Below are 27929 nucleotides of genomic sequence, written 5' to 3' on the forward strand. Positions count from 1 at the left end.
TCGTCTTGGGTGGCACTGTCCCAGCCACTCTCTTTAATCAGCTAATAAATAGTGGGGTGGGGCCAGAGCCCCATAACACTGAGGATAGGAGGGAGCAGACAGCGTGCAGGCTGGTGGGGGTACTCACGCACACACACAGTCCCTTCCCCCCCAGCAACGGCGAAGGGCAAGAGGCCCAGGCCGGGAGACAACAACCCAATGCCTGGTGGGCACCGAGCCCTCCAGGAATCGAGTGTTTGGGAAGGGGGCAGAGACATGGGCAGTGCCCCCTGCAGCGCACGGAGCCTGCCCCAAAAGTGCCCCTGCTCCAGCGCAGAGAGGACCCAGGAGTCCTGGCTCCAAGGTAAGGGGATGGGGGAACGGCCCTGGCCACTCCTCACAGTAACACCATGCAGCTAGACCACCTAGAAAGTCAATTCCCAGCCCAGACTGGCTGGGTTCCCCCCAGGTCACAACAGGCTCCCAGCCAGCAGACATGGGGGGCTGGACCCAGCTGGCAGCCACAGTCCAGCCACCGTTGTCCTGGGCTGCAGCCAGCGGGCGGATCACGGGGGGCAGAGCCGGCCCCCAGCGGATCCTCCATGTGTCCCACGGTGCAGCCTCCACCTAGCTGTCCCCACAGAGACCTGCTCAGCCAGGGGGTGGCAGGAGAGCGGAGCAGCCCAAGCCAGGGCCGACGCCAGCCAATGGCTGGGTGCTGCTGACCCAGCAGGAGAAGCAGACCCTGGGAGGTGTCCACCAGCCAAGGACGGGGCAACACTGAGCCGGCCGACGAGGGGCGTCCGGGCGGCGCTGACCCGGCCGAGGGAGCCGGCCGACGAGGGGCGTCCGGGCGGCGCTGACCCGGCTGCACTCTCAGATCCAGGTCAGTCTCCCGTGGCCCCTGGTGGCCAGCGCAGCCTCAGGAGACAGCATCAGCCTGGCCCGGCTCCGGGGGCGGCTCTGCCATCACGATGCCCTGGTGCAGCTTCTCCAGGGAGACCTTCATCTGGGGGGCGGCGGGGGGAGGAGGTACCAGTTATTCCCGAATGGCCGACAGTCCATGAAGAGGGCTTCAGCCTTGTAGTCCTGGCTCCCAGCCCACCCCTCCCCCCATCTAGACTGCACTCTCATCAGAGCAGGGAGAGAATCCAGGAGTCCTGGTGCCCAGACCCCCACACACACTAACCCCACTCCCCTCCTAGAGCTGAGGAGAGAACCCATGAGTCCTGGTGCCCAGCACCTCTGCTCTAACCAGTAGATGACACTTTCCCCAGTGCCTCCTCTTCCTCGGGCTCCCGGATCACCAGCTGGGCTGGGTCCTGCTGCCAGGCAGGCGGCGCCCCAAGCAGCTCTGGGTACAGGGATCTGGGGCTGGGTGACTGTGCATTAGTGCTGCTGGCCCCAGGGCTGCAAAGCAGGCAGGGGGAGCCAGGCCCAGGGGAGAGCCAGGCCAGGGGGCCGTGCAAGCAGAGCTGCAAGCCCCCACTGGGCAGGGACCCAAAGAGCAGAGTGAGCCTGGCCCAGCCCTGCAGCATCACCTCGTCCAGCAGTTCCACAGAGGCCTCCAGGATCTGCCTCCACTTCCGCACCTCGGCGCCATGGAAACGGCGCTGCAGCTCCAGGACCTCGGCCCACTCGCCTGCTGTCTGGGGCAGCTTCCTGGGGGGGCAGGGGGTCATGGCCAGCTGAGGTGGGGGTCATGACCCCCAACGCCAGCTGCTGGGACCCCTCCCCTGGCACCTCAACCCTGCTCCAAGAATACCCAACCCCCCTCGCCTCTTGTGCTCCCCACACTACCCCTCCCCCACTGCCAGAAATCTCCCCATTCCCCCACCCACCCACCCTGCCCCTGCGGGATCACTCACCCTCGGGCCAGTGCGGAGGCCTGCCAAGCCTGGAAGGCGCGGGCTGTGTGCTCCAGCGCCCACAGCCGGTATAACAGCATCACGTTGAGAACCACCAGGATCAGCAGGCTGGGGGGAGAGGGAGAGTGAGGGGCGGACAAAGCCCCGCCCCAGGCCGGATGCTGGTTAGGGACACTGGGTGACCCTAGGACACAGCCCTGTGTTACATGGGGCAGAACCCAGGGATCCTGGCTCCCAGCCTCCCTGCTCAAACTACTACACCCCACTCCCTTCCAGAGCTGGGGAGAGAACCCAGGAGTCCTGTCCCTGCCCCCCAGCTACATGTGTGGCTGTCTCAGACCCCATCTCCCTGCCCAGAACACACTCAAGGCAGGCTGTCAGATTTGCATACTGCACTCTGATTGGTGGGGCCCAGAGCTGAGGCCTGCCATTACCCATCATGTCCGTGGTATGCTGGCCAAACAGAGCGCAGTATGCAAATCATGCCACCTCAGTCAGCACTCCAAAGCTCAGAACACTAGGGGCAGGGCAGGGGTGGTGCTGGGGGCAGGCGGGGCAGAGCCAGTGGTCCATGGGGGGGTGTCTGGGGGCACAAGGGGGCGGGGTCAGGGGGTCCATGGCAGCCTGAGGGGGATGGGGGGTCACACCGTACCTCACACAGATCCTGTGAGGCAGAGACAGAAGGAAGGAAAGAAAGAGACACGTGAAGCCTCACCCCAGAAAATCACCCCATAGCTCCCTCCACGTGCAGCCCCCCTCTCCCCACACACAGCTCCCCCCATCAATAGCCCCTGCCTGGCCACGCACAGAGCAGCTCCCATCCCCCCCACAGCCCAGTCCAGTCCAACTCCCACATCCCAACTCGGGAAAGGGTCTGTGACTCTGCCCCCAGGGGGTGCCCCTGCTCTGCTCCCCAGACCATACCCCCTCACATCACCCCCAGAGCCCAGCCTGAGCCTGGCTGTGTGTCCCAAATCCTGGACTCTCCACCCCCGCCCAGAGCTCCACCCCCCCATTACTCCCCTCAGAGCCCTGCCCTGCCCCACCCTGCCCCCCACATCAACCCTCCCCACAGAGCCCTGCTCAGCCTCCCGCATTATGCCCCCCAGAGCCCTGCCTGGCCCCCTATATCACTCCTCCAAAGAGCCCCAGTCCCCTTTAGTCCCATCCCCCCATAGCTCAACCGCCCACCCCTCCGCCTCCCCATAGCCCCGCCCCACAGGCCCCTTACACCAGGCTAACGATGAGGATGAGGGTGGACACGGTAGGGCCCCGGCTTCGCTCCACCAGCTGCTGGGAGAGCCGGGTTGCCAAGCTGCCTGTGGGGAGAAGGGGCAGGTTAGGTGGGGGCCGAGCCAGCCCCATGCGCCCATGAGTCGCTCCCCATAGGGGACTGCAGCAGCCCATCTCCCATCCTCTGGCGGGGAGGAATAGCTGCCCTCGCTGGCTCCCTCATGGGGGATCGTCGCGGACAAGGCATGTTCCCCCTTACCGGGGGGGCGGTGATGGGGGTGCGTTCCCCTTTACCTGGGAGTGGAGGGACAGGGATGGGGCTGCATTTGGGTGGGCGGGTTCCCTTTGTGCTGGAGATGGGGCTGGGGTGGGTTCTGGGGGGCAGGTTACAGGAGGGGGCATATTTCCTTTGGACGGGGGGTGGGTTGTGGGTAGAGGGTTGGGGGCAGGTTCCCCTTTACCCGACGGGGGGGGAACAGGTTCCTTCTGGACATGGGCAGGGATTGGGTGGGTTTTTCCTTACTGGAGGGGTGCAGGGGGCGGGGCCCCATCTCTCTGGGGGGCAGCGTGGCCAGGGTAGGCTCAGCATGGGGGGCCCTCCAGCTCAGCGTGCGCTTCCTGCGGTGCAGCCCAGCCAGCAGCCCCCGCGGCTCCGTCCCGCGGCCACTCTCCTCCAGCAGCGTCTTCTCCGCCCGTGCCAGTGCCAGCCCTGCAACACCGAGAGGAGTGAGACACCCACGCCAGCCCCGCCACACTGGGGGGTGAGATGCCGATGCCCGTTACGCCCTGCCATGCCAGGGTGGGTGAGACGCCCACACCAGCCCCACCACACCGGGGGTGAGATGCCCACGTCCGCTACGCCAGCCCCACCATGCCAGGGGGATGAGTCGCTTGCGCCAGCCCCACCATGCTGGGGGGTGATGCCCGCTACGCCAGCCCTGCCATGCCAGGGGGGTGAGACACCCACGCCATCCCCACCATGCTGGGGGGTGATGCCCATGTCCGCTACGCCAGCCCCACCATGCCAGGGGGGTGAGATACCCATGGGGGGAGGGCACACACACCCCATAAGGCCCAAGGGGAGGGAGTCACTTGGAGCCCGGAGCCCAGGGCCCGTCCCAACTCTGTCCCTCCAGCTGTGTCACCCCCACCCAACCAATGGATTTATTGGGAAACCCCCTCTGATTGGTAGCCTGCCCCACCCGGACCCCTTCACGTCACCTCCCCAGTCCCCTCGTTTTGCCTGCCCCCCTCCTCCCACCACACATGGGATATGACACAGTGGGAATTTTCTTAGTATTTAGTACGAGTGCTGTGTGTGCCTCAGTTTCTGCAATGTGCTGCATGTTTACCTAGCTGGAGGGAAAGGGAGTTTAATTTTGCAAAGACCCAGAGAACCAGGTGGGACTGTTGTATGGCTGCCTGGACCCAGACGATGGCTAGACATTTTATAACTCAGCAACTGATGACCCGGGGGCTAGGACCTGGGAGAACAAAGCTGAGGTGGAGACCAGGTGACCCTCTTTGCCCTGAAGGGGAACAAAGGATGGAGGAGGGGCAACTGGGCATGACCGAGGGTGGGCTGCTGGAAGTGGGTCTCAGCCTCCTGTTGGGGTCCCGGGTGGAGAGCAGGGCTTGGAGCTCTGGGTCTGACCAAGATGGACGTGGCTGGAACTTCCTGGGTTCAGTGCTAACAAAGATCTTGCCTACGGGATGGCTGATAAACCTTCTGTGTCACACGCTGGCTGAGTCACTCTGACTGTGGAGTGGGGGTGCAGGGCCCTTCTCCAGGTGTTCCATCCAGGCAGACTCCCTGCGGGGAGCTCAGGGTGGAGTAGGGGCTGAACGCTCTGAGCTCAGACCCAGGAGGCGCTGAAGCCAAGGAGGCTTCTTGCCCCCCTGAGAGTGTCTGGGGCTGTCACACTGAAGAGGGTCCTGCCTGGGTTTGATTCAGAGCTGTTCAAGAGCACCGAGACTGTGACACGGCCCCACCCATCCAGCCCCCCTCACATTGCCCGCCACCCGCCCACGTCACCCCCCTTGCCTCGGCCACCCACGCAGCCCCGTCCACATTTCCCCCAGTAGCCTCCCCCGTATCTCCATCCCTGCCCGATACCTTCTGACAGTCCCCTGCCCCTCCAGACCCCCCTCCCCCCATAGGCACCTCTGAGGCCCCAGAGCACTCCCAGACTCCAGCACTGGGCGCACTCTTCTGAACCCGCCCCCTTACCCCCGTGCCAGCCATCCCTCGCAGGCCCCATCCGTTCCGTCCCGCCCCCCACCCAGGTGCCGGATGCCCAATACCCAGGTGCTGGAAGTACTCCTCCACGCCGCTCCATGTATTCTTTTCAATCAGGGCTCTCACCAGGTTCCAGGGCTGCTTCCGGTACCGGATCTCAGAGGAGACTCTGGAGAAGGCAGAGCCAGGGGGCAGGGAGGGAGCCGTGTCAGTGACCTGCTCCTTGAGGCGCACTGGTGGGGGACGGGAGCTGCCAGGCCAGGATGCTGGGAAGCAGCTCTCTAGAGCAGATGCGGTGGGGGCCTGTTTCCCAGAGATTCCCAGCAGCAGGCCCCTCCGTCACAGATCCCAAGGCCAGAAGGCACCATTGTGCTCATCTGAGCTGAGCTACCCCTAGCATGGGCCTGTCACAAATGAACGCCTGCCCCCGCCCCATGGCTGCAGCAGGGCCTCAGCGGGGTCCTGGCTCCAACTCTAGCCCCCCAGGGCCAAGAAAGATCAGCTCCACCCAGGCCGATGCAGGTGGCTGCAGTTACACTCAGGCCTAGTTCCTGAGCGGGGCGGGAAGAGCTGGGCTTGGTTAGCCCCCAGTGCATGCTGAGAGGCTCGAGAGGCTCCATGTGCACCCCATAAATCCAGCAGGGGGTGGGAGTAGGGCAGGGAAGAACTAGGGGGATAAAGGCCCATTTGGCACAAGGCCCAGTGGGGCCGAGCTGGGCAGGCGCCTGTGGCGGTGTCGGGAGAAACCAGTTTCTGACAGCTGGAGGTGGGAGAGTCTGGGGCAGCCCCCAGGAGCTGGGGGAACCTGTCCTGTTGCAGACAGAGCTCAGGATGTCCCTGAAGGGGTGCTGAGATGGGACTGCCTGCTGCGCCGGGGACCTGCCAGCCCTATGTGGGCTTTACAGATGGGCAGTGAGGGGGAATCTGCACAGCCTTGGAGATTGTTCCAGGGCTGAGTTCTGGGCACAGTTCAGTTCCAGGCTGATTTAGTCCAGCTTCAACTTCCAGCCGCTGGCTGCTCGTGTTGGACTTTCGTCTGCTAGAGAGACAAGCCTAGCACTGGGTGTCTGACCCCACGCAGCACGGCCAGACGGAAGCCTCACCCCTGACCCTACTCTGGGTTAAGTGAAAGAGCTAGAGCTCCGGGAGCCTCTCCCTCTCAGGCAGGGTTCTTGACCCTTTTCTCATTCTCGAGGCTCTTTCTGGACCCCTCCCCAATTTATCACCATCCTCCTTGGCCTGTGGGCGCCAGACCTGGACACAGGGGCCCAGCTACATCACACCAGGACCAAACCCAGAGGGAAATCACCTCCCTGCTCCTCCTTGAGATTCCCATTTGTGCACCCAGGGCTGCATTAGTCCCTCTGGCCCCAGTGTTGCATGGGAAGCTCGCATTCAGCTGGTATCTCTTTGGGAGATGCCAAGGCTGGTGGCAGGAGGGAACACTGTTCACGTAACACACTTAGATCTTCTACAGCCTTTGACTTGGGACCACACGACATTTAGAATGACAAACCGAGACTGATACGAAATCGGCATGGCCCACACTGAAAGCATTCACAGCCAGCTAACTGAGAGGGCCCAAAATGAACCTGTAAAGGGGGACCAGACCTTGAGGGGGGTGTCTCTGGGGTGGTCCTGTACAGATCAGGTCTTGGCCTGTGCTATTTGCAGCTTTATCAGTGACCTGAAAGAAAACATCAATTCGTTCCTGGTAGCGTTAGCAGAAGACACAGACTTTGGGGGAGCAGGAAATAATGCAGGGGCCAGGTCACTGGCACAGAGCCACTGGGATGGGGGACTCCACGAAATCTTTTCACCATCCCTGCTCCACACAGAGAAGGGACAGAGTCCCTCTGGCCTGAGTGTGTGGCCAACGCTCTTTGTGCCTAGCTGGACAGTTACATGGAACCATATTACAAGACACTGTGTGCTCATGGCCAGCTCACCAAGTCGTCCCGATTTCGTATCAGTCTCGGTTTGTCACTCTAAATGTCATGTAGTCCCACGTTAAAGGCCGTAGAGGACCCAAGTGTGTTACATCAACACTGTTCCCTCCTGCCACCAGCCTTGGCATCTCCTCCCAAAGAGACCAAGTTAGTGACAGGATCTATTCTCCATAAACCCATGGCGATTGACATTAATTCCATCCCCCTCCTTTAATTTGTTATTAACTGAGTCCATATCAGCTGCTCCTTTCTCTCTCCCAGGATTGCTGTCAGGCCTATAATCACCTAGACCATCCCCCTTACCCTTTTTAAAAGAGTAGCACAATAGTAATTTTCTACCAGGCCTCTGGAACTTCCCCAGTGCTCTAAGACTCATTGAAAATCAACCTTAATGGGCCAGCGAGTTCCTAAGCCAGCTCTTTTCAAACTCTTGGATGCAAGTTATCTTGACCTGCTGATTTCAAAGGGTCTGACTTTCATAGTGTGGAGCAGCCATGAGACAAAGAGAGCCAGCCACCAGAGGAATTCCCAGCACCACTCTCTGGATGGGGGGGGTAACCCCCCAAACCCCCACTGCAAAGGGGCTCTTAGCTTAGTCGGTACCTGAGGCGGGCCGTGCCTGTGGCCAGTGTGCTGATGCAGTAGCGGTGAGTGGTGTAGAAGTAATCCTGGTAGGGGATGCCGTGAGTGATCACCTCCGAGTCCACCACATAGGCACCGCTCTCGGGGCTGGCACGGAACAGGGTCTGGGGGGAGGCCAGCTCTACTCATCCCATCACAGGCCAGAGACAGCCCCGCTTTGTTCCCCCACACCTGCCGCCATCCTGCACCTGCCGCTCCCCCACACCTGCCGCCCCCTACCACGCAGTCCAGCTGCCACGCCTGCTTCCCACCACCATGCAGTCCAGCCCCACCCCTGACCTGCTGCCCACCACCGCACACTCCAGCCCCCATGCCTGCTGCCCTCCACCATGCAGTCCAGCCCCACCCCGACCTGCCGCCCCACACTGCGCAGTCCAGCCGCCACGCCTGCTGCCCCCCACCATGCAGTCCAGCCCCACCCCTGACCTGCCGCCCCCCACCGCGCAGTCCAGCGCCCACGCCTGCAGCCCCCCACCAGGCAGTCCAGCCCCACCCCTGACCTGCCGACCCCCCACCGCGCAGTCCAGCGCCCACGCCTGCAGCCCCCCACCAGGCAGTCCAGCCCCACCCCTGACCTGCCGCCCCCCACCGCGCAGTCCAGCGCCCACGCCTGCAGCCCCCCACCAGGCAGTCCAGCCCCACCCCTGACCTGCCGACCCCCACCGCGCAGTCCAGCGCCCATGCCTGCAGCCCCCCACCAGGCAGTCCAGCCCCACCCCTGACCTGCCGACCCCCACCGCGCAGTCCAGCGCCCACGCCTGCAGCCCCCCACCATGCAGTCCAGCCCCACCCCTGACCTGCTGCCCCCTACCGCGCAGTCCAGCCCTCCCATCCAGCTGCCCTGTATCTGCTCCTTCACGCCCTCCTGGGGCTGCGCTGCCCCCTCCCTCACCTGTGTCTCCACCACAGCAGCTGCCTTGGGGCCCAGCGGGTTGCTGAGGGGGATGGTATAGGAGAGGACGCGGCGCTGGCGGCACTTGCTCTTGCTGCTCCATGAGGTCAGAGTCACGTCTGGGGAGAGCAGAGGGTATGTTAGGGCAGGGGGATCCCCCACTCAGGGGCCTCCCTCTATGTCCCCCCACGCGTCCCTCTCGTCCCCGACTCCCAGCTGCAGGGCCCTGTCCTTGGTGGCATTAAACTGGTGTGGCCCAGTGGGGTGCCCAGCAGCACAAACACCTGACCCAGTGCTCTGCCATGGCCCCTTCCCTCTTGGGCCCTGCAGCAAGTTTGCTCCCCTCCGGCCAGAGTGAGCGCATGGCTAGTGCTGCCATAGGCAGCAGCTGCCAGGGCTGGAGACCCATGTCCTCCAGCCAGCACAGGCTACACGGGTTGTGTGCAGTGCCAGGCGTGGGCCTCATGCCCAGTCCAAGGCCTCCCCCGCGCTGCAGTTGGCAGCTCCCTTGAGCACCAAGCCCAGACACTCTGAGGGCAGCGAGTCCCAGGTGTTGGGTGACCCCCCCACCACGCTGCCTTCCTGTGCCCATCACACACATGCCCAACACCCTCGGCCTGGCCACTGCAGGGTGTGTGTCCTCCGCTCAGCTTCGGGATCTCCACCAGGCTGCCTGGCCTGGAGCTACCGGGTCCCCTGGCCCATACACTTCGACTCAGGCCAGCAGCGCCCCATGGGTGTCTTAGGCAGTGAGCCAGACCCAGCCCAGCCGTCATCTGGCGGGTGGCAGGGGGCAGCCAGCTCGCGGCCCCAGGGAAGACTCAGCCCCTGCTCCACCCCACCTGTGAACTTGCGCTGGCCCAGGAAACTCTGCATGAACAGCGAGTCGGTGAAGAGCATCTGCTGCAGCCGCTCAGCCCCCAGGCAATAGACGCAGTTCAGCAGCAGCCGCCCGGGCAGGTCCGAGAAGGCATCCACCTCCGCTGTGGGGAGAGAGGGGTGAGTTGCTGCCTGGGTCCTAACCCAGTTCTGGGAGGACAGTGGGATCAGAGCAGGCAGGCTGGAAGCCAGGACTCCTGGATTCTATTCCTGGCTCTGGGAAGGGAGTGGGCCTAGTGGTTAGATCAGGGGACTGGGGGCCAGGACTTCTGGGTTCTCTCCTTGGCTCTAGGAGACGGGTGGGGCCTAGTGGTTAAAGCTGAGGGCTGGTATGTTTGGGCAATGCTGAGCTGTCACCTTCATCCTGTGTGGAGGAGGAGGAGGAGGAGGAGTTGCTGGTGTCAGTGGGGAGCTCCTCAGGGGGCAGCAGGTCCCCCAAGGCAGGCAGGGGGGCCCCCCCCAGTGCCGCAGCCTTCGGAGGCTCCAGCCCCAGTGTTGCTGTGCAGTTGGAGGCAGCATCCGCCCGGCTGTCCACATTCTCCTCGGGGTCCTCTGCCAGCTGGGGAGAAGGGAAATTGAGGGGGCCCAACCTGGGCCCAAAACCTCCCCCGGCCCTGCCCCTTCCCTTCCCCAATGCCCCAGAAGGTCTCCCAGCCCTGCCTGCTTCCTCCCCAACACCCCCCCACACACCTCCTATGGCGCTGGCAGCTGGCCAGCTCAGGGCAGGACCTGGAAGAGGGGTTAATTTACTGTGTGTGGGTAACAAAGGTCCGTTAACTAGGCTAACTAAGACAAGCCCATGCACTTGTGTTCACAGAAACCAAGAACTGATGGTAATTGTATTTACCTACATCCTGGTGGCTGTAACCAAATGAACTGTTACCTGCAAAATCCTTTTCACCTCTTGTCGCTCTTTATTACCTGCACATCCTGTATGCAGCTGTGCTCAGGTATCAGTAGATGCAAAGGCCTGTAGCTAGCATGGAGGGTGAATTCACTGACCAGAGAACTGTTTGGCTAGGGCATGTTATGGCTATAAGGTGTTCACAAGACTGAAGCCTCAGATTGAAGCATTTGATCTTCAAAGCAAGTGTTACTGGGACTTTTCACAGCTTCAAGTGTCCATCACATGCTGTGACAGGTTTTCTGTGAGGACACCTGTCCGCTGGCTCTGTGCACGGGAGAGCCATAAATACCCCATTCATTGGCCCGAGCCAGTACCTCTGATCTGCTGAACTCTGACCAGGGAGTCTGAGCCATTGGACTGAGAACAGGACACCCGGAAAGATTCGTGGAAGGACTCTAAGAGACTTATGGAGAATTTGCCGACATTAAATCTCTGCTAACAACTGGACTCTCACAGTCTCATTCACCTGTAATGTGTTTTATCTGCTCTGACTTTGAATAATGCTCGGTTATTTTCTTAGCTAGCTTTAGACACTAAAGCAAGCGGCTACCTGTGCTGTCTATGGGGAGATCTGACCTGAGGTAAGTGACGAGTCCTTTGGGACTGGAAGAACCTAATGTGTGAGGAATGTGGATTTAATCACCTTTCATCACAAAGTGCAGGTTGTCTGGGGGTAATGAGGGGTTGGAATGCCAAGGGGCTGTCTGTTCTCCATGGTAAAATGGGTAGAGTGAGCCAGGGGTACATTTCAGTGCCGGGTGAAATCAAATGATAGAATACACCCCCAGCCTGGGGTGTCTGTCCTGAGTTTGGCTTTCTCAGCTGTGAGTCACTCCAGGCACCTGACACCTCCCCCAACCCCATCCCCCGAACCACCCCAGTCCTGACACCTCCCTAACCCGCCCCCACCAACCCTTCCCCCCACTCACCGAGGCGGCCCCATCGCTGCTGCTGGCCAGTGAGTGGAAGCTCTGACTGGCAGCTGTCCTGGCCAGCTTCGGGCTGGGGTCCACCTTGAGGTCAGCAGTGCAGGGCAAGGCCAGGTCTCTCAGCTCGATGATGTCACTGAGCTCCCTGGCTGGCCTGGAGGGGGGCAGTCACTGGGGTGCCAGGGGTCGCACAAGTGTTGAGGTCACTGGGTCCCGTAGGGTCGGGGATCGCACCAGGGCAAGTCTCGGGGTCAGACACACGGGTGGGGGGGGGGAGGGTGCCAGTTTGTCCCGGGGTGTGGGGGAAGGGCAGGCACCAGCTCATCCCGGGGGGGGGCAGGGCAGGCGCTTCCCAGTCGACAGGGGTCCCAGGGCTCCCAACACTCGGGTGGGGCCAACCTATTCCTGGGGAGACAACTCCCTCCCAGCTCCCCCTGGGCAAGAGGACCCAGACACTCTCATGGTGCGATGGGGGAAGGTGCAGGGAGGGGCAGCCAGACCTGAGGGACCTGCAGCAGAGGTCGGAGGCCTGTGGCTGGCCTCACGCAAGTCGGGGGTGGGGGGGCTCACACTCACCCCAGGCCATTGAGCTCGTCAGTGGGGACGGGACAGACATAGTCATCATCCTCGCTGGTGAGGCCGAGCTCAGCACCATAGCCCTGGTGGACGATATGCCAGAGCTCCTGGGGGGACAGTGTCTGGGGGGGAGAGAGACAGTGTCTGGAGTGGGGAACTGCGTCAGGGGGACAGCGTCTGGGGTGGGGGAGAGACAATGTTGGGGGGGGGAACAGCGTCAGGGGGGAAAGAGACAGCGTCGTGGGGACAGCGTTGGGGGGGAGAGAGACTGCGTCGGGGGGACAGTGTGGGGAGGGAGAGACAGCATCGGGGGACAGACAGCATCTGAGGGGGGAGAAAAACAGAGTCGGGGGCAGACAGCATCTGGGGGCAGGTGACAGCGTCTGCAGGGGAGATAGACAGCGTTGGGGGCAGACAGCGTCTGGGGGCGGGTGACAGCATCTGGGTGGGGGAAGGAACAGTATTGGGGGGACAGCATCTGGAGGGGGAGAAAGCATTGAGGGAAAGGGACAGCATCGGGGGAAAGGGACAGCGTCTGGAGTGGGGGACAGTGTCGGAGGGGACAGTGTCAGGGGAAAGGGACAGCATCTGGAGGGGGGGACAGTGTCGGGGGGAAGGTACAACGTCGGGGGAGGGGACAGCATCTGGGGGGGGGACAGTGTTGGGGGAAGGGACAGCGTCTGCGCCCCCCAGAATCCCATCCCCAGCTCCTCATCCCCAAACTGCCCCCCCCCAACCCCCCCGCGTCTGTACCTTCTCCAGCAGCGCGTTCTGCCACAGGCGGAAGATCAGCATGAAGCAGCGATCGCGGGCTCCAAATGAGGTGAAGAAATGCTGGGGGGAGGGGGAAGTGAGACCCGACTCCTGGATCTCCTGGTGCCCCTCACTCCCGACCCACAGCCCCTGCTAGCCCAGCCTGGGCTCCCCCACTCCGCAGCTCTGCTGGTGCCTCTCACTCCTGACCCGCAGCCCCTGCCAGCCCAGCCCTGGGCTCCCCCACACCTGTCCCACTCCTGCCCAGAAGGGGGCCCAGCAGGGCACTGATGCTGCTCAGACAGTGGCCTCCAGCGGCGAGGAAAGCCCCCTCCCCCCAGGTCCCAACTCAGAGTGACCTGGGAGTGGCCAGACTCAGTGTCCTTGGGGCAGCACTTCTGTGAGGGGCAGGGATGGGGGTTGGCCCCTTGGCACTCCCCAGCCCCACCTCTTGGGGATCAGGTCCCCACCTGACCCCTCCTCAGGTGAGGATGCCATCACCCACACAAAGTGGCAGGCAGGACCTGTCTCCTCTCCTTGTGGGGTTGGCCCCAGGGGACCCACCCGGCTGTCTCTGCGTCTACCCTGCATCGGGCAGGGGCACCTGGGATGCCATAGTCCTGCGGGGAGGGGCTGTGCGGAGGCCAGACAGGGGCATGGGGCTGCCCCCCAAGGAGAGGGGCCCTGGGGTGGGGGGGAGCCCCAGCCCTGTCTCACCTTGTCGGCCGCAGTGCAGACCTGGATGGCGTTGGGAATCAGTTTGGCCATCTTCTCCTTCTTCAGACATTTCACCTCCCGCAGTGGGACAGAGATCTGCAGGGGGCAGCGGTCAGGGTGTGGCACAGCAGAAGATGCAGGTAATGTGGGGTTGGGGGGATAAAAGGGAAGCTGGAGGTGGCCAGGACAGCAGTGGGAGGGGCAGGGAGGCGCCTGGGGGTGGAGGGGAAGCTGGAGGCATCCCAGGGCAGTGCCTGTGGGGAGGGGAAGCTGGACAGAAGTGACAGGGTTGGGGGGGGGGGGGGGGGGCGGGTAAAAGGGAAGTTGGAGGCAGCCCAGGGTAGCAGGGAAGTGACCAAGTGGGAATTTTCTTAATGTTTTGTATGAATACTGTGTGTGTGTCTCAGTTTCCCTTATGTGTCACATAAGTATCTAGGTGGTGATAGTTGCAGAGGCCCCTAGGGGGCGGGTGCAACTGCCAACTGGCTGCCTTGGCCTAGACAATGGTCAGACATTCCGTATCCTGGCAACTAAGGCTGGGGCCTATCCTCTGCATGGAGCCAGTGAAGGAGTTAGACAGGTGGAGGCCAGGTGACTAGTTTGCTGGGGAAAGAGACAAAGCACAGAAGAGGGCAGTTGGGCATGACTGAGGCTGGGCTGCGGGAAGCTAGTCAGTCTCTTGGTTTGGGGACTTGGGGGGAGAGCCCAGGGCTCTGGATCCCCCCAAGATGGACTTTGCTGTAACTTCCTGCTCTCTGGCTGAGAGTCACTGCTGAGTGCGGAGTTGGGGTGCAGGGCCCTTTGGGGCACGTGAGGCTTCGCCAGGTGTCCTAGTCAGGTGGACTCCCTGCGGGGAGCTCACGGCATGGAACAGGGGTGCTGAGCGCTCTGAGGTCAGACCCAGGAGGCGCTGAAGCCGAGGAGACTGGCCCTGGTTAGTGTGCCCTGGTGGGTGTCACACTACAAGAAGGTCCTGTCTGAACTTCACTCAGAGCGGTTTCAGAGCACTGAGCCTGCTCCCGTGGCAGCTGGTGGGTGAGGTGGGATATGCTGCACCCCGTGGACGGTTGGCTTCTGAAGGCACTGGGAGCATCCTGCAGTAAGTGGCTGGGTGCAGTAAAACACAGGGAATTAGAGGGAAGAGCGGAAAATGACAGAGAACCATCTCCATAAGACGGGCACTGTCGAGCTGTGCAGAGGGAGAGCGCTACGCATTGGAAAGTTCACCAAGGCGCAGCTGATTGCGCAGCTGGAGGAGGATGATAGATCTAAGGAGCCAGTTCCTGACACAAACTGGGCTACAAGAGGGACTGGTAGCAGCCGGAGCAGCGGCAGGGTGGTCCTAAGACCCACTTCCCCTGTCCAGCAAGGGATCTTCATGTCAGGGTCCCCCGTTGGTGGATCTGAAATGGATGGAATTGGAACTGAGGCAGAGGGACCCCCCAGTGGTGAGTGGGGATAGACCCAGGGATGCTAATTCCCTAGGAAACCTAGATACTAACTTGCTGCCCCAGTTTAAGGAGGGGGGCTATGGATGCTGATCTCACTGCCTCCGAGAAGGCTTGTAATGTGAACTAGCTTGACCCTGCAGAAAGGCACCAGTATCTAACTCCCTTACTGGGTCCCAAGGCCATAGAGGCATTCAAGCCAGTGAATGGGGTGGAAACAGGAGACTAGGAACTGGTCAAGAAAGCTCCACTGCTTAAGTTTGGCTGAGCCCTGAGGTGGACAGGAAAAGGCTCCAGGGGGTGAGAGACACCCTGGGGGTGACCTCCATGGAAATCACCACCCTGCTGGGAAAATCTCTCTGCAAATGGGGAAAGGTCCCAGGGTCACCAGCATGGAGAACGTATAGGATCTGGTGGGGCTGGAGCAGCTGTAGATCTGCTCTCTGGATCTTACAGTCAGTTAGTGGACAGGAAGCCCCAAGACCTGCGGAGGGCAGGCAGGTTGGCCGATGAGTTTGTGGACAGCAGGTCTGGATATGGGAAGGGACCACTAGGGGACTGGCCCAGGGACAAGTCCGAGGAAGGGGAGCCCATGGAGGCATCCCCAGTGTGAACCTGGTGTTGTGGGAGAAGCTGAGGAGGTGAACCTCCTTCGGGGGCCGCAGGGACCTGAGATTTAATTATGGCAGGCAGGACGGCCATAAGGCTACGCAGTGCCCAAAGGTCAAGGAAGCATGGGTCACAAGACCCCTCAAAGGGTTAACCTGGGGAAGGGAAGACAGCCTGTAAGTCAGGCTCAGAGAGCGGGCTGTCTCTCTGACAGACCCCAGCATGTATATCTGCTTGGATTCTACTGGGCTCAGGCCCCTCCGATCCCCAGTGCAGCAGAAGGTGGTGGTCAGTGGGGAGACATTCCTGGGGTGGTGAGACTCTGGGACAGAGAGAACTGTTATCAGGCCCTGGGGGTGCAGCCCCCCCGATGCTGAGGGGCTGCGTGACCTGGGTGAAGGTCCCAGGGATGAAGCCATTCACCCTGCCACGGCTCAGACCCTGGGGCAGACACAGGAGGGACTGGGGTGGCTAGTAGTTAGGGTTCTCCAGGACATCAGCTCTGACATACTCTTGGGGAATGACTGTGTCTCTGAGACAGGATCCAGGCCCTTCTCCTGTAAGGGCCAAAGAGCTGAATTTGAATCCAGGGAACCAAGTGGCTGAGACTGAAGCAGTCAGTGAAAATGCAGATGACCCGGCTGGCAGAGGGAAGGAGCTGCTAAGCTCGGGATACCTGCCTGTCTGTAACTAGAGCCCTGGAGCTGAGTGGGATGGGACAGAGGATTGGTCCAGCAGCCTACTGCAGGGGAGAGATAACTCACCGTAGCTCTGTAGCTCGGATGCTGTGAGCAAAGCAGCGGGCTTGCTGCCTGCCCTCACTGGGACAGCGGGGAGAAGCTGAGCACAGGGGGATCGGAGACCCCAGCTGAGCATGGGGAACCACAGCCAGAGCAGGACAGCTGCCAACCCAGGTTGCCTTGTTCAGAGGTGTGAGAGGCCCCAGGGAAGGGGGAAGCAACTGGAAGGGCTGGTCAGATGGGGGTCAGAGGTGGGGTCAAGGCAAAGATGGGAGCAATTAACCCTGAGAGCCCAAATCCCAGCGTTCCAGACGGAGGGCCAGGAGACATCCCGATTCCAGTTTGAATCCCAAAGGCTTTGGGGTGGCAAAAGGGCACGAGCCCCATTAAACCTCCCCACATGTGGCCTGCGAGTGTCATCAAGCAGACCAGACCTAAGGAAGGGCGTGGAACTGGAAGGGACTGGTGTAACTCCCACCAAGGAATGGGAGCGGTGCTGGGGCATCTATGGGAACGGTGGGTTCAAAATTCCCCAGGTCACTGGCTGAAGTGACCCCGCTCATTTGGTCTCGAAGGGGGTAGAGATGTGACAAAGTGGGAATGATCTTCATGGTTTGTATGAATACTATGCGTGCCTCATTTCCCCTACGTGTGGCACAAGTTTCTAGGTGGTGGGACAAAGGTGTGTGATCCTTGCAGAGCCCCCTAGTGGGCAGGCATGACTGCCATCTGGCTGCCTGGGCACAGACAATGGCCGACACTCTGTATACTGGCAACTGATGGCCGGGGCCCATCCTTTGCAAGAGCCAACTACGAGGAGTTGAAGAAAAGCGAGAGGTGGAGGCCAGGTGGCCAGTGTACCCAGGAAAGAGACAAAGGATGGAAGAGGGCAGCTGGGCATGACTGAGGCTGGGCTGCTTGAAACTGGGGAGTCTCCTGGTTTTGGGACTCGGGGGAGAGCTCAGGCTCTGCGTCTCCCCCAGATGGACTCTGCTGCACTCTGTGCTAATAAGATCTGTCCTATGCTGCGTTCAGGTGGCTATTAAACCTTCTGTGTCACACGCTGGCTGAGTCCCTGCTGAGTGCGGAGCTAGGTGCAGGGCCCTGTGGGGCATGAGGCTTCCCCAGGTGTCCTGTTCGGGCAGACTCCCTGCAGGGAGCTCATGGGGTGAACAGGAGCTGAATGCCCCGAGGTCAGACCCAGCAGGCGCTGAAGCTGAAGAGACTGACCCTGGTGGCCTGGGGGTGTCACACTACTTGAGGGCCCTGGCTGAACTTCACACAGAGCTGTCCAGAGCATCCAGACTGTGCACCTGTGACAAGAAGGGGCAGGGTTCTGGGCCCCTAGGTGGAGGGGCAGGGGAAGCTGGAGGTGGCCCAGGGCAGCAGGGACACGGCAGGGCTTGGGGTCCCCTGGGGGGATGGGAAGCTGGAGGCAGCTCAGGGCAGATGGGGCAGGGTAGAGCTCAGGGGCACTGGGAGGAGAGGGGCAGCGGCCCAGGGAGGCAGTGAAGGTGCAGGATTCGGGGGTGCTGGGGGGCCAGGGGAAGCTGGCTGCCCCAGGACAGTGGGGGTTGGTACAGGATTCTGAGGTGCCTGGTGGGGGGCGGAGCAGGGCCATGGGGCAGCTGGGAAGGGCAAAGGAAGCCGGCAGGGCCCAGAACAGTGGTGGGAGGTGCGGGCTTGGAGTCCCCTGGGGGATGGGAAGCTGGAGGCAGTCCAGGGCATTAGAGGCAAGGCAGAGTTCAGGGGCACCGGGGGGGAGGGGCAGCAGCCCAGGGCAGCGAGGGGAGGTGCAGGGCTCGGGGGCACCTGGGGGGAGGTGGGGGGGGGGCACGGGCGCACGGGGAGCAGGAGCAGGGACCAGGACAGTGGGGGAGGTGCAGGGCGGGAGCAGGGCCACAGGGCGCCCGAGGGGGGTCACTCACTGCCGTCTCCCAGCGGAAGATGTTGCTGTAGAAGCAGAGCCAGTTCTCAGACAGGTAGAGCCGCCCCTGGAGCAGGATGTCACGCTGCAGCGCACAGGAGTAATCTGGGGAGAGGGGAGATGTCAGAGCCAGCCCGGGGGGTGGGGGCTGTGGGTCGGGAGTGAGGGGCACCGGCTGAGCTGGGGGGAAGCCTAGGGCTGGGCTAGCAGGGGCTGCGGGTCGGGAGTGAGGGGCACCGGCTGAGCTGGGGGGAAGCCCAGGGCTGGGCTAGCAGGGGCTGCGGGTCGGGAGTGAGGGGCACCGGCTGAGCTGGGGGGAGAGGAGAGAGACACTCCCATTTGACAGTGCAGGGAGCAGGTCAGGTCTATGGGGGGAAGGGAGCTGCCAGTGTGGGGGGCCTATGGAAAGGGGGGCAATAGGTGGTACGGAGTGGGTACAGCAGGAGCCACAGGGCCAAGTGCCAGCACAGCCCCCCCAGACACACTGGGGGAGTCCCCCTGAGTGACCAGGGACTGGAGGAGGGTGGGGAATAGTTGTGAAAACAGCTGAGGGACAAGTGAGAAGATGCGGGGGCCTCATTCCACGGCCCCCCTCCCTGCTCAGCCTACTGCTTTGTACCCGCATCCCCTCCCTGCTGGCCCCTGCTGCCCCTCCCATGTCCCGCACGCCTCCCCTGGCCCTGCCCCTCCATGCCAGCCCCACCCTGGTGCCCCTCCCCCATGGCCCCTCCTCACCCACAAGCAGTCGCTCGCTCTCCGGCAGCCCCTTGAAGATCCTGCGGAAATCCTCATTGCGCTGTTTGTACGTGGGGCTCAGCATCTGCGGGGGGATCAGGCCCGTCAGGGGTGCAGAGGGCCATGCCCTGCCCCCTCCATGGCCCTGCCCTCAGCTACGGTTTTGGAACATGCAGGGGCACCGGGGAGGGTCCCGGGGGGTCCCTAGGCCAGGCGCAGGGGGGACTCTGGGAGTGGGGGGATCCGGGAAGGGCGGCATTGAGGGGCTAGGAAAGTTCTGCCCAAGTTGGCCCCCCCTGCCCAGCCATTGGCTGCTTCCCCTCCCCCTGTCACTTACAGGAAACAAAGGGGGGAAGGGTCAGGCTGTGGCTCCCCCACTCACAGCGGGCTTGGGCCCTGGCTGGGGCTGAGCAGAGCTAGCAGGGAAAGGAGAGAGCTCAGAGTACCCCCTGCCCCTCCTGCTCCAGCCATGCTCCTCCCCCTGCCCCTCCCCACCCAACTCCACATCAGAAACCATGGGGGGAGAGGGGGACATGAACCAAGCCCCTTCCCACCCCCCTTCTTACTCCTCCTCACCGCCCCCCCATCTCTGCCCCCCCATCTCCAGTAGGGCTGCAGCTGAGCGTGGTGGGAGGTCTCTGAAGGAAGCAGGGGGGCCAGGCTCAGCCTCAGCAAATGGGGGCAGGACAAAGCCCAGAGAGGGGGTGAGGGGCGCAGCGATGGCGGGGCTGGAGGGTGTTGTAGGGCCTGTCTGCCCTACCCCAGGGATGCGCCCAGCTCTGGGCTGTGCTCAGATGGGGAGGTCCACAGAGTCCCTCATGCCACCCCCTCCCACAGCTGCCAGAGGCAGAGATTGGGGAGACCGGGGTGGGGGGTGCGGGCTGAACCCTGGGAGCTGGGCAGTGTGTGGGGTGCTGGGGCTGCAGGCAGAGCCAGGGGGACTCACGCTATACCAGCTTTGTGCTTTCTGCAAGGGAAAGAGAGAGATGGGTTAGAACAGGAGTCCCACAGGGGCACACACCCAAAGCCTGCTCCCCCAGAGGTACACCCCCAAATCCTGCTCCCCACAGGGATACACCCCCAAATCCTGCTCCCACCAAGACCCCCCCAGTTCCCTGCGGTACCACCAAAGCCCTGCTCTCGCAGGACCCCCAGACGCATCCCAAAGCCTGCTCCCCCAGGGATACTCCCACAAGCCCCTGAGTACTTGCCCCCCCCGAGAGCCCTCCCCTGAGCATGATGCCCCAGGGGATACCTCCCAGAACTCCCCAGAGGCTGGCCCCCAGGAATGGCCCCCAAACATGCCCCAGATGCTGGACCCCAGGGAATAACTCCCCAGAATGCCCAGGACCCCCACAGAGCTCTCAGTACTGCAATGCAGAGCCTCTTCACAGGGATCCCAACAGCCCTGAATCCAGGGAGTCCCCCAAACAACCCTCAATACCCTGCAGAGCTGGGGGTGGGGAGCCCAGGGCTGGGCTAGCAGGGGCTGTGTCATAAATATAAAAGGAAGGGTAACCACCTTTCTATATACAGAACTATAAAATCCCTCCTGGCCAGAGGCAAAACCCTTTCACCTGTAAAGGGTTAAGAAGCTAAGAACCTGACCAAAATGACCAATGAGGAGACAAGATACTTTCAAAGGGGGGGGGGGAAGGGTCTGTCTGTCTGTGTGATGCTTTTGATGGGAACAGATCAGGAATGCAGGTCAGAACTCCTTAAATTAGTAAGTAATCTAGCTAGAAATGCGTTAGATTTCCTTTTGTTTAATGGCTGGAGAAATAGCTGTGCTGAATGGAATGTATATTCCTGTTTTTGTATCTTTTTGTAACTTAAGGTTTTGCCTAGAGGGATTCTCTGTGTTTTGAATCTAATTACCCTGTAAGGTATTTACCATCCTGATTTTACAGAGGTGATTCTTTTACTTTTTCTTTAATTAAAATTCTTCTTTTAAGAACCTGATTGCTTTTTCATTGTTCTTAAGATCCAAGGGTTTGGGTCTGTGTTCACCTGTACAAATTGGTGAGGATTTTTATCAAGCCTTCCCCAGGAAAGGGGGTGTAGGGCTTGGGGGGGGATATTCTGGGGGGAAGACGTCTCCAAGTGGGCTCTTTCCCTGTTCTTTGTTTAACACGCTTGGTGGTGGCAGCATAGGGTTCAAGGACAAGGCAAAGTTTGTACCTTGAGGAAGTTTTTAACCTAAGCTGGTAAGAATAAGCTTAGGGGGTTTTTCATGCAGGTCCCCACATCTGTACCCCAGAGTTCAGAGTGGGGAAGGAACCTTGACAGGCTGCAGGCTGGGATTGAGGGAAACTGGCAGAGTTGGGGGAAGCCCAGGGCTGGATAGCAGGGGCTGCGGGTCAGGTTTGAGGGGCACTGGTAGACCTGGGAAGGGAGCCCAGGGCTGGGCTAGCAGGGGCACCCAAAAAGTCCCCAATATCCTGGCACCCCCCCCAGACACCCACAGCCCCCCCAGGATCCAGCCCCCCTCACCTTGTTGTTGCGGATGAAACTCCTGGCGCTTAGTGGGTAGTTGAGGGGGGTGGACAAGGGGCCCCGCTCTGGGGTGCTTTCTGTGCTCTTTTCCACCATGGCATCTGCAGGGAGGTCCGGGGAGGTCCGGGGGGTCAGCAGTATGCGCTTCCGCAAGGACGGAGAGCTGCTGGGGCTGCTCCGGGGAGAGGGGCTGCCTGTGCTGGGGGAAGATAGAGTGAGGGGGGCCCCACATTTTCCTTCAGTTCCCCTCCCCATTCCTCCCAGGGCTCTTCTCCCCCCTCGCTCCCCTTTGCTGGGCCCTCCAGTGCCTCCTTTCATCCCCTGTTCCCCATCTCCGCCTGTGGCACACTGTACCTCAAAACAGCACCCTGTAACCCCCATATTCATCATTCATATATAGTTGTGATATTTCATACAAAGCATGCCATGTATGATCTCATATGAAAGGTCATGATCTGCTGAAACCCCTTGTTCTGTCCAAATATGTATATTCTCAGTGAGTATGAAGTTATGAGATTGTGCTATACGGTTGTTACTGAAATATGTTCTAAGTTTGAGAGTTTGTACTATACGGGTGGTGACCCCAGCCCAGGAGGGTGTTAATCGACCTTTAATCAGTAGGGGGATTGTAATCGAGCGATTTACAATTCAACAACAGTTGTGCAAGCACCACACCAAGGGATCGCTCAACCCTGTGACTCAGCAAAGCCCACCAGGACCCGTCTAGGCAAGTGTCTTCCAGGCACGTGGACTGAGGATATAAAATAGGGAACAATGGCATCATGCTTTGGCCTTTCTCCTCCCCCACTTACAAGCAACAAGGACCTGAGAAGACAAAGAACTTCAGCAGAGGAGACTGGTCCCAGGTTTAAGGGAGAAACCTATGTGTTGTGAATAAGGCTGCAAGTCTTTCACAGAGGTCATGGATTCCGTGACTTTCCAGGATCTCTGTGACTTCCACAGCTGCAGTGGCTGATGCGGCTGAGCCCAGTGTGGCCCGAGCAGCTGGGGCAGTCCTGGGGCCAGCTGCACTGGCCGCTGCTTCGGCAGCCCCAAGCAACTGGTCCCAGGCGCTGCCCCAAGCAGCAGTGGCGCCCTAGGCCACTCCTGCCCGAAGGAACAGCAGCGGTGGTCATAGACTATCAGGGCTGGAAGGGACCTCATGAGGTCATTGAGTCCAACCCCCTGCTCAAAGCAGGACCAATCCACAATTTTTGCCCCAGATCCCTAAATGGCCCCCTCAAGGATTGAACTCACAACCCTGGGTTTAGCAGGCCAATGTTCAAACCGTTGAGCTATCCCTCTCCCCAAAGCAACTACAGCCCGTATGGGGCTCAAACCTGCGACCTTGGCATTATTAGCACCATGTTCTAACCAGATGAGCTAACTGGCCACAGGATCCCCTCCCACCCCCAGGAGCAGCAGCGACCGCCGGAGCACCCCCTCCCAGCAGCAGCAGCATCGATTGGAGCACCCCGACACCCCACCCACTCCCAGCACCTAAGATTTACATAAGGGTATTTTTAGTAAAAGTCATGACAAGTCACTGGCCATGACTTTTTGGATATTGCCCGTGACCTTTGTCAGTGACTTCTACTAAAAATACCCATGCCTAAATCGTAGCCTTAATTATGAACTGTAACATCCAGTGGGGTGAGCAAATTGCTTTATCTAAATCAGTGGTTCTCAAACTTTTGTACTGGTGACCCCTTTCACATACTAGTGCGACCCCCCCTTATAAATTAAAATCACTTTAAAATATATTTAACACCATTATAAATGCTGGATGCAAAGCGGGGTTTGGTGGCAGGATGCAAAGCGGGGTGGAGGCTGACAGCTCGCGACCCCCCATGTAATAACCTTGAGAACCCCTGAGGGGTCCCAATCCCCAGTTTGAGAACCCCTGATCTAAATACTGCCAAGTGTGATAAGTTTAAGATTTAGGTTGTGCGCTTATTTTTATTTTCATTGGTAACCATCTGTCCTTTTATGTCTACCGCTTATAATCACTTAAAATCCATCTTTCTGTAGTTAATAAACCTGGTTTATATTTTACCTCAAACAGTGGGTTTTGCTTGAAGTGCTTGGGAAACCTTAGCTCGGACCAGAGCTGCTGCGTGTGCTCTCCACACTGAGGGGAGGGGCGGGGCGGACTGGGTAATAAACTTCCACTGGTCAGGCTCTGCCCAGGGCAGGACGGTGCAGCTCAGGGGGGCAAGGTCGGGGAGCCGGGGGGAACTGGCTGGTACCTTTCGCTGTGCGAGTCACGAGAGGCTTTGGGTGCCTCCATGCAATCTAGCTGGGTGTGGGGCTCCACCTGCTGTTGTGCTGAGAGATGGGGGGATACAGGGGCGCGGGTTGCTGCTTGTCACTAGCAAGGCATACTGAGAGAAAGCCCAGGCTGGAGAGTGAAGGGGGCACAGCGGTACCCCAGCTTCAGGTTGTACACTGGGGATCCTGTAAACCACCCTCCCCCCAGCTCAAGACAGGGCTGTTCTTGGGGCCAGGGACTAGAAACAGGAAATGCTGCCCCCATGGGGTGACATGACTCTGATTCCAGAGGGGGCACCTGGGGATGCCCGAAATTGGGGGACAGCTCAGAGCAGGAGAAGAGACCCCCAAGGAGGCAGAGCCACATGTGAGGGAGCTCGTGGGTCTGATGGTGGGTTGTGCCAGCTGGGGGGGAGTCTGTGGGTCTGATGGGGGGGTAGTGCCAGCCGGGGGGGCATGGGTCTGATGGGGGGGAGTGTCAACTGGGGCGGGGGGCTGTGGGTCTGATGGGGGTAATGCCAGACGTGGGGGACAGACTGTGGGTCTAATGGGGGGTAGTGCCAGCTTGGGGGAAGCTGTGGGTCTAATGGGGGTAGTGCCAACCGGGGGGACGTGGGTCTGATCGGGGATAGTGCCAGCTGTGTGGGGGGCAGGAGTCAGCCCCACTCCCAGTGCAGTGGGACTGAGCTGGAGCCGACCCACCCATCTCACAAACGGCTCTTTGTTCTGAGCTCCATCCCAACTCCGCTCCCCAGTGCAGCCAAATGGCTCGATCACCCCCGTCCACCCCCAGCCTGACCCCAGCCTCCCAGGGCCTGGTGCCTCCCACTGGTGCCCGGAGACTGGGAGAGTGACACCCCCCAGCACACACAGAGCCCAGCGGAAAGAGACAGAACTGCAGTGGCAGGGGCTGCAGGTCGGGAGTTAGGGGCTCCGGCAGAGCTGGGGGGAGGGGAGCCCACGGCTGGGATAGTAGAGGGCTGCAGGTCGGGAGTGAGGGGCACTGGCAGAGCTGGGGACAGGGATGACACTGGCCAATGTTGCTGCCCCCAAAACTTCTTTCCCCCTCCCCCTGCCCATCACATGCCCCCCCATGCCCAACACTTACTGGCCACCTGGGACTCAGGATAGTGGCAAGGGCAGCACGGAGGGGCACGCTATTTCATGGGCAGCTCCAGATCTGGCTACTGTCGACCCGCCCCTCCCCCCCAACAGATGACTAGGGCTAGCGTGACCTGAGACAGCTGCTGTGGGCCAGCGCATGGGGGAGAGGGGGCCTAGAACACCCAGCACAGCCAGGGCTGGGGGGCAGGGGCAGTATGAGCCACCCACGCCTCCCCCCAGCAGCGTTCAGGCCAAGCAGGAAGGGGGTCATGGCCAGCACTGGCCCTAATGCCCCCATACAGTGCTATGGGGCGCTGTGCTGCAGGGAATGTGGCTGGGGCTCGGGGGGGGTGTGCCAGGCTGTGGGGAGAGCATCCCCTGCTGACCCCTCCACCCCCTGCAGCACAGGCCCCCTAGTGCCAAGCAGGGGCACTGGGGCTGGCACCAACTGCCAGGGAAGAGTGCTCCTTGCTGAGCCCTGGCCCCGCTCCCTGGCCACCTACCAGGGTCCAGAAGGACCCGAGATTCCCCCGGCCACTGCTGTCAGCTGGGCTGAGCCTTTGGGCTGTAGGACTCTGGTGGCTCCTGGGGGCCCAAAGTGACGGGGGGGCTGGGGCCTGTCACATGCAGCAAGATGCTGCCGGTCCCAGCCCTGGCACATGGGGCCCCTGGCTGCAGGAGAATGGCTGGCCCAGGACCTGGTGCCAACTGGCGGAGGAGGGAGGTAAATATGGGGCAGATCCTGCTAGCTTGGCTGGGCTCGAGGAGCTGCATGCCTGGCCAGTGACTGCCAGCAACCTCCGGCCCCGTCTGATGTTGGGGGGGAGCCCAGAGAGCATCCCTCAGCCCAGGTAGGACAGACCATGCAGGACAGCTCTGCCAGTGCCCTTCACTCCCAACCCCTTCCAGCCCAGCCCTGGGCTCCCCCGACCTAGCTCTGCTGGTGCCCTTCACTCCTGACCTGCAGCCCCCTTCCAGCACAGCTTTGGGCTCCCCTGACCCAGCTCTGCCGGTGCCCCTCACTTCCAACCCACAGCCCCTGCTAGTCCAGCTCTGGGCTGCATAGATTCCTGGGCCAGAAGGGACCATTGCGATCATCTAGTCTGGCCAGAGAGATTTCCCAAAATAATCCCTAGCACAGAGCTTTGAGAAGAACAGCCCCTCATGGTTTAAAAATGGCCAGTGACACGGAACTATTGGAACAATTAATTCCCCTCCCTGTTCAAATGAATGCCTCATTTCCCGTCTAAATTCCTACAGCTTCAGCTTCCAGCCGTCGGGTCATGATTGGGGTGTCTGACCCCCCACCCCACCCCTGCAGCATGGCCAGACGGGAGCCTCTCCCTCTCAGGCAGGGTTCCTGACCCTTTCCTCATTCTTGGGGCTCTTCCCAGACCCCTCCCCAATTCATCACCATCCTCCTTGACCTGTGGGCACCAGAACTGGACACAAGGGCCCCGCAACGTCACACCAGGGACAAACCCAGCCTCCTTGCTCCTCCTCGAGATTCCCATTTGCGCACCCAGGGCTGCATGACCCGCCCCCAAGTCCTTTTCAGTGTCCCTGCTCCCCAGGACAGAGTCCCCCGGCCTGCGCGTGTGGCCAGCGCTCTTTGTTCCTAGCTGGACAGTTATATCGACTCATATTAAACAGTCACCACCCCTCACTCTTGACCTGCAGCCCCTGCTATCCCAGACCTGGGCTCCCCACACTTCCACCAATGCCCCTCTACTCTGCCCTGCCCTGGGGGCACAGAGGGACGGGGAAGATGGGCATTTCCTGTCTCGGAGCCCCTTGAGCCTGGGTTCTAATGCCGTAGGGGGCAGACGCTCAGCCTGTTAAAGGGGCTGTTTCCCAGCTGGGCACAGAGGCCCCTGAGCGCAGGGCCCCCTGCCCTGCCCATTGCCCTTCCAGGAATCTCCAGGAGCACAGAGCAGTCAGGGCGGGCACTCAAGACACCCAGGTCCCTCACCCACCATGGGAGGGCATCAGCCCTTGCCGGGCTTGCAGAGGGATTTGGGGGCTCGTGAGGCCTGGCCTGCCCTGTTCCTGCAGTGCTCTGGGCCGGCACAGACTCGATGAGATGCTGGCATCCTCCCTGGCCCGTGGGCTCCAGGCTCTCTGGGATCTCCCTGCTGCAGGCACCCACGGCCCCGGGCACTGCTTGGCAAACCAATTCCTAGAGCACTGGTTCTCAACCAGGGCCCCCTGGGGGGCCGCGAGCAGGCTTCAGAGTCTCCACCAAGCATAGCTGGCATTAGACTGCTTGCTATCCCTTAACGAGGCCCTGGCTTTTATATGCAGAATTGTTGTGGCACAGCTGGACCATGGAGTTTTTATAGCATGTTTGGGGGGGAGGGCAGGGCTCGGAAAGAAAAAGGGAGAACCCCTGTCCTAAGGCAGCTCTGTGAGCTCGGACAGTGGGCACCAAGCTGGGAGGGGGACCCAGGCGTCCGGCTCAGCTGAGTGCAGGGGTGGGTGCTACAGGTGCCCGTCTCTCCACAAGGCCCATCGCTACCCAGACCCCCAGGGCTAGAGCAAATCCCAAAGGCCTGCGCCCGGCCCAAGATCCCCAGCCAGGAGCTCAGCGCAGGGCACCGGGCAGCGCTGGGCTCAGGGCCGGGGACTCGCTCGGCAGAGCCTGGGAACCTGCTGGGGAGCAGAAAAGGGGGTTCGGGCCGCTGGGGGGCACGGAACAGGGAGGGCAGGGCAATAACAGCCCAGGAGTCCTGGCTCCCGGCCCTCCCCCCTCTAACCACTAGACCCCACTCCCCTCCCAGAGCCAGGAGTCCTGGATCCCAGACACCCCTCCCCCCAATTCCAACACACCAGAGCCCACTTCCTTCACCTCCATCCCCGCTCACGCCACCCCACACCCCCCGCCCCGGCGCCCCCTTACTCGAACATGGCCCGTGTCCCGGCCCGGCCGGCCAGCGGCCCTGCCTCCCCGCGGAGGAAGAGGAAGAAGCCAGAGGCCCGGCGGCTTCCTCCCCTCCCCCTCTCCGCGCTCCGCCCGCTGCACAAAGGATGGGGGTG

The 27929-nt window shown here is 61.1% G+C and overlaps 1 protein-coding gene across 15 annotated transcripts; it reads right to left on the bottom strand.

The window, feature by feature from the left end:
* Positions 1–27929, bottom strand: GRAMD1A (GRAM domain containing 1A). Of its 15 annotated transcripts, XR_006287279.1 has the most exons (21): positions 27793–27907; positions 21516–21717; positions 19969–19989; positions 19023–19107; positions 18289–18392; positions 13564–13659; positions 12847–12927; positions 12094–12215; positions 11518–11671; positions 10039–10240; positions 9645–9785; positions 8803–8921; positions 7872–8014; positions 5385–5488; positions 3604–3789; positions 3079–3166; positions 2500–2511; positions 1848–1955; positions 1521–1641; positions 851–988; positions 1–804 (listed from the first exon to the last, which is right to left on the bottom strand). XR_006287279.1 is itself a non-coding variant. In XM_037883035.2 (20 exons), the coding sequence occupies exons 2-20, from the start codon at positions 21612–21614 to the stop codon at positions 902–904; spliced, it is 2073 nt and encodes a 690-aa protein (XP_037738963.1). In that variant the 5' UTR covers positions 21615–21712; positions 27793–27929; the 3' UTR covers positions 1–901. The 15 variants fall into 15 exon arrangements, 14 of the variants coding, with proteins under 14 accessions (XP_037738963.1, XP_037738960.1, XP_037738958.1 ...); XM_037883035.2 differs by having other exon boundaries at positions 1–988; positions 21516–21712; positions 27793–27929; XM_037883032.2 differs by having other exon boundaries at positions 1–988; positions 19976–19989; positions 21516–21712.

The sequence above is a fragment of the Chelonia mydas genome, chromosome 24, assembly GCF_015237465.2.
Source record: "Chelonia mydas isolate rCheMyd1 chromosome 24, rCheMyd1.pri.v2, whole genome shotgun sequence".
In the NCBI taxonomy this organism is placed as follows: domain Eukaryota; kingdom Metazoa; phylum Chordata; order Testudines; family Cheloniidae; genus Chelonia; species Chelonia mydas.

Bases quoted from the DNA above. Each gene is read 5' to 3' on its own strand.
- GRAMD1A (XM_037883030.2), bottom strand. The intron at 18,393-19,022 runs GTGAGGAGGGGC...CCCTCTCCCCAG, and splicing joins GAGCGAGCGACTGCTTGTGG to ATTACTCCTGTGCGCTGCAG. The intron at 13,660-18,288 runs GTGAGTGACCCC...TGCCCCCTGCAG, and splicing joins TCTTCCGCTGGGAGACGGCA to ATCTCTGTCCCACTGCGGGA.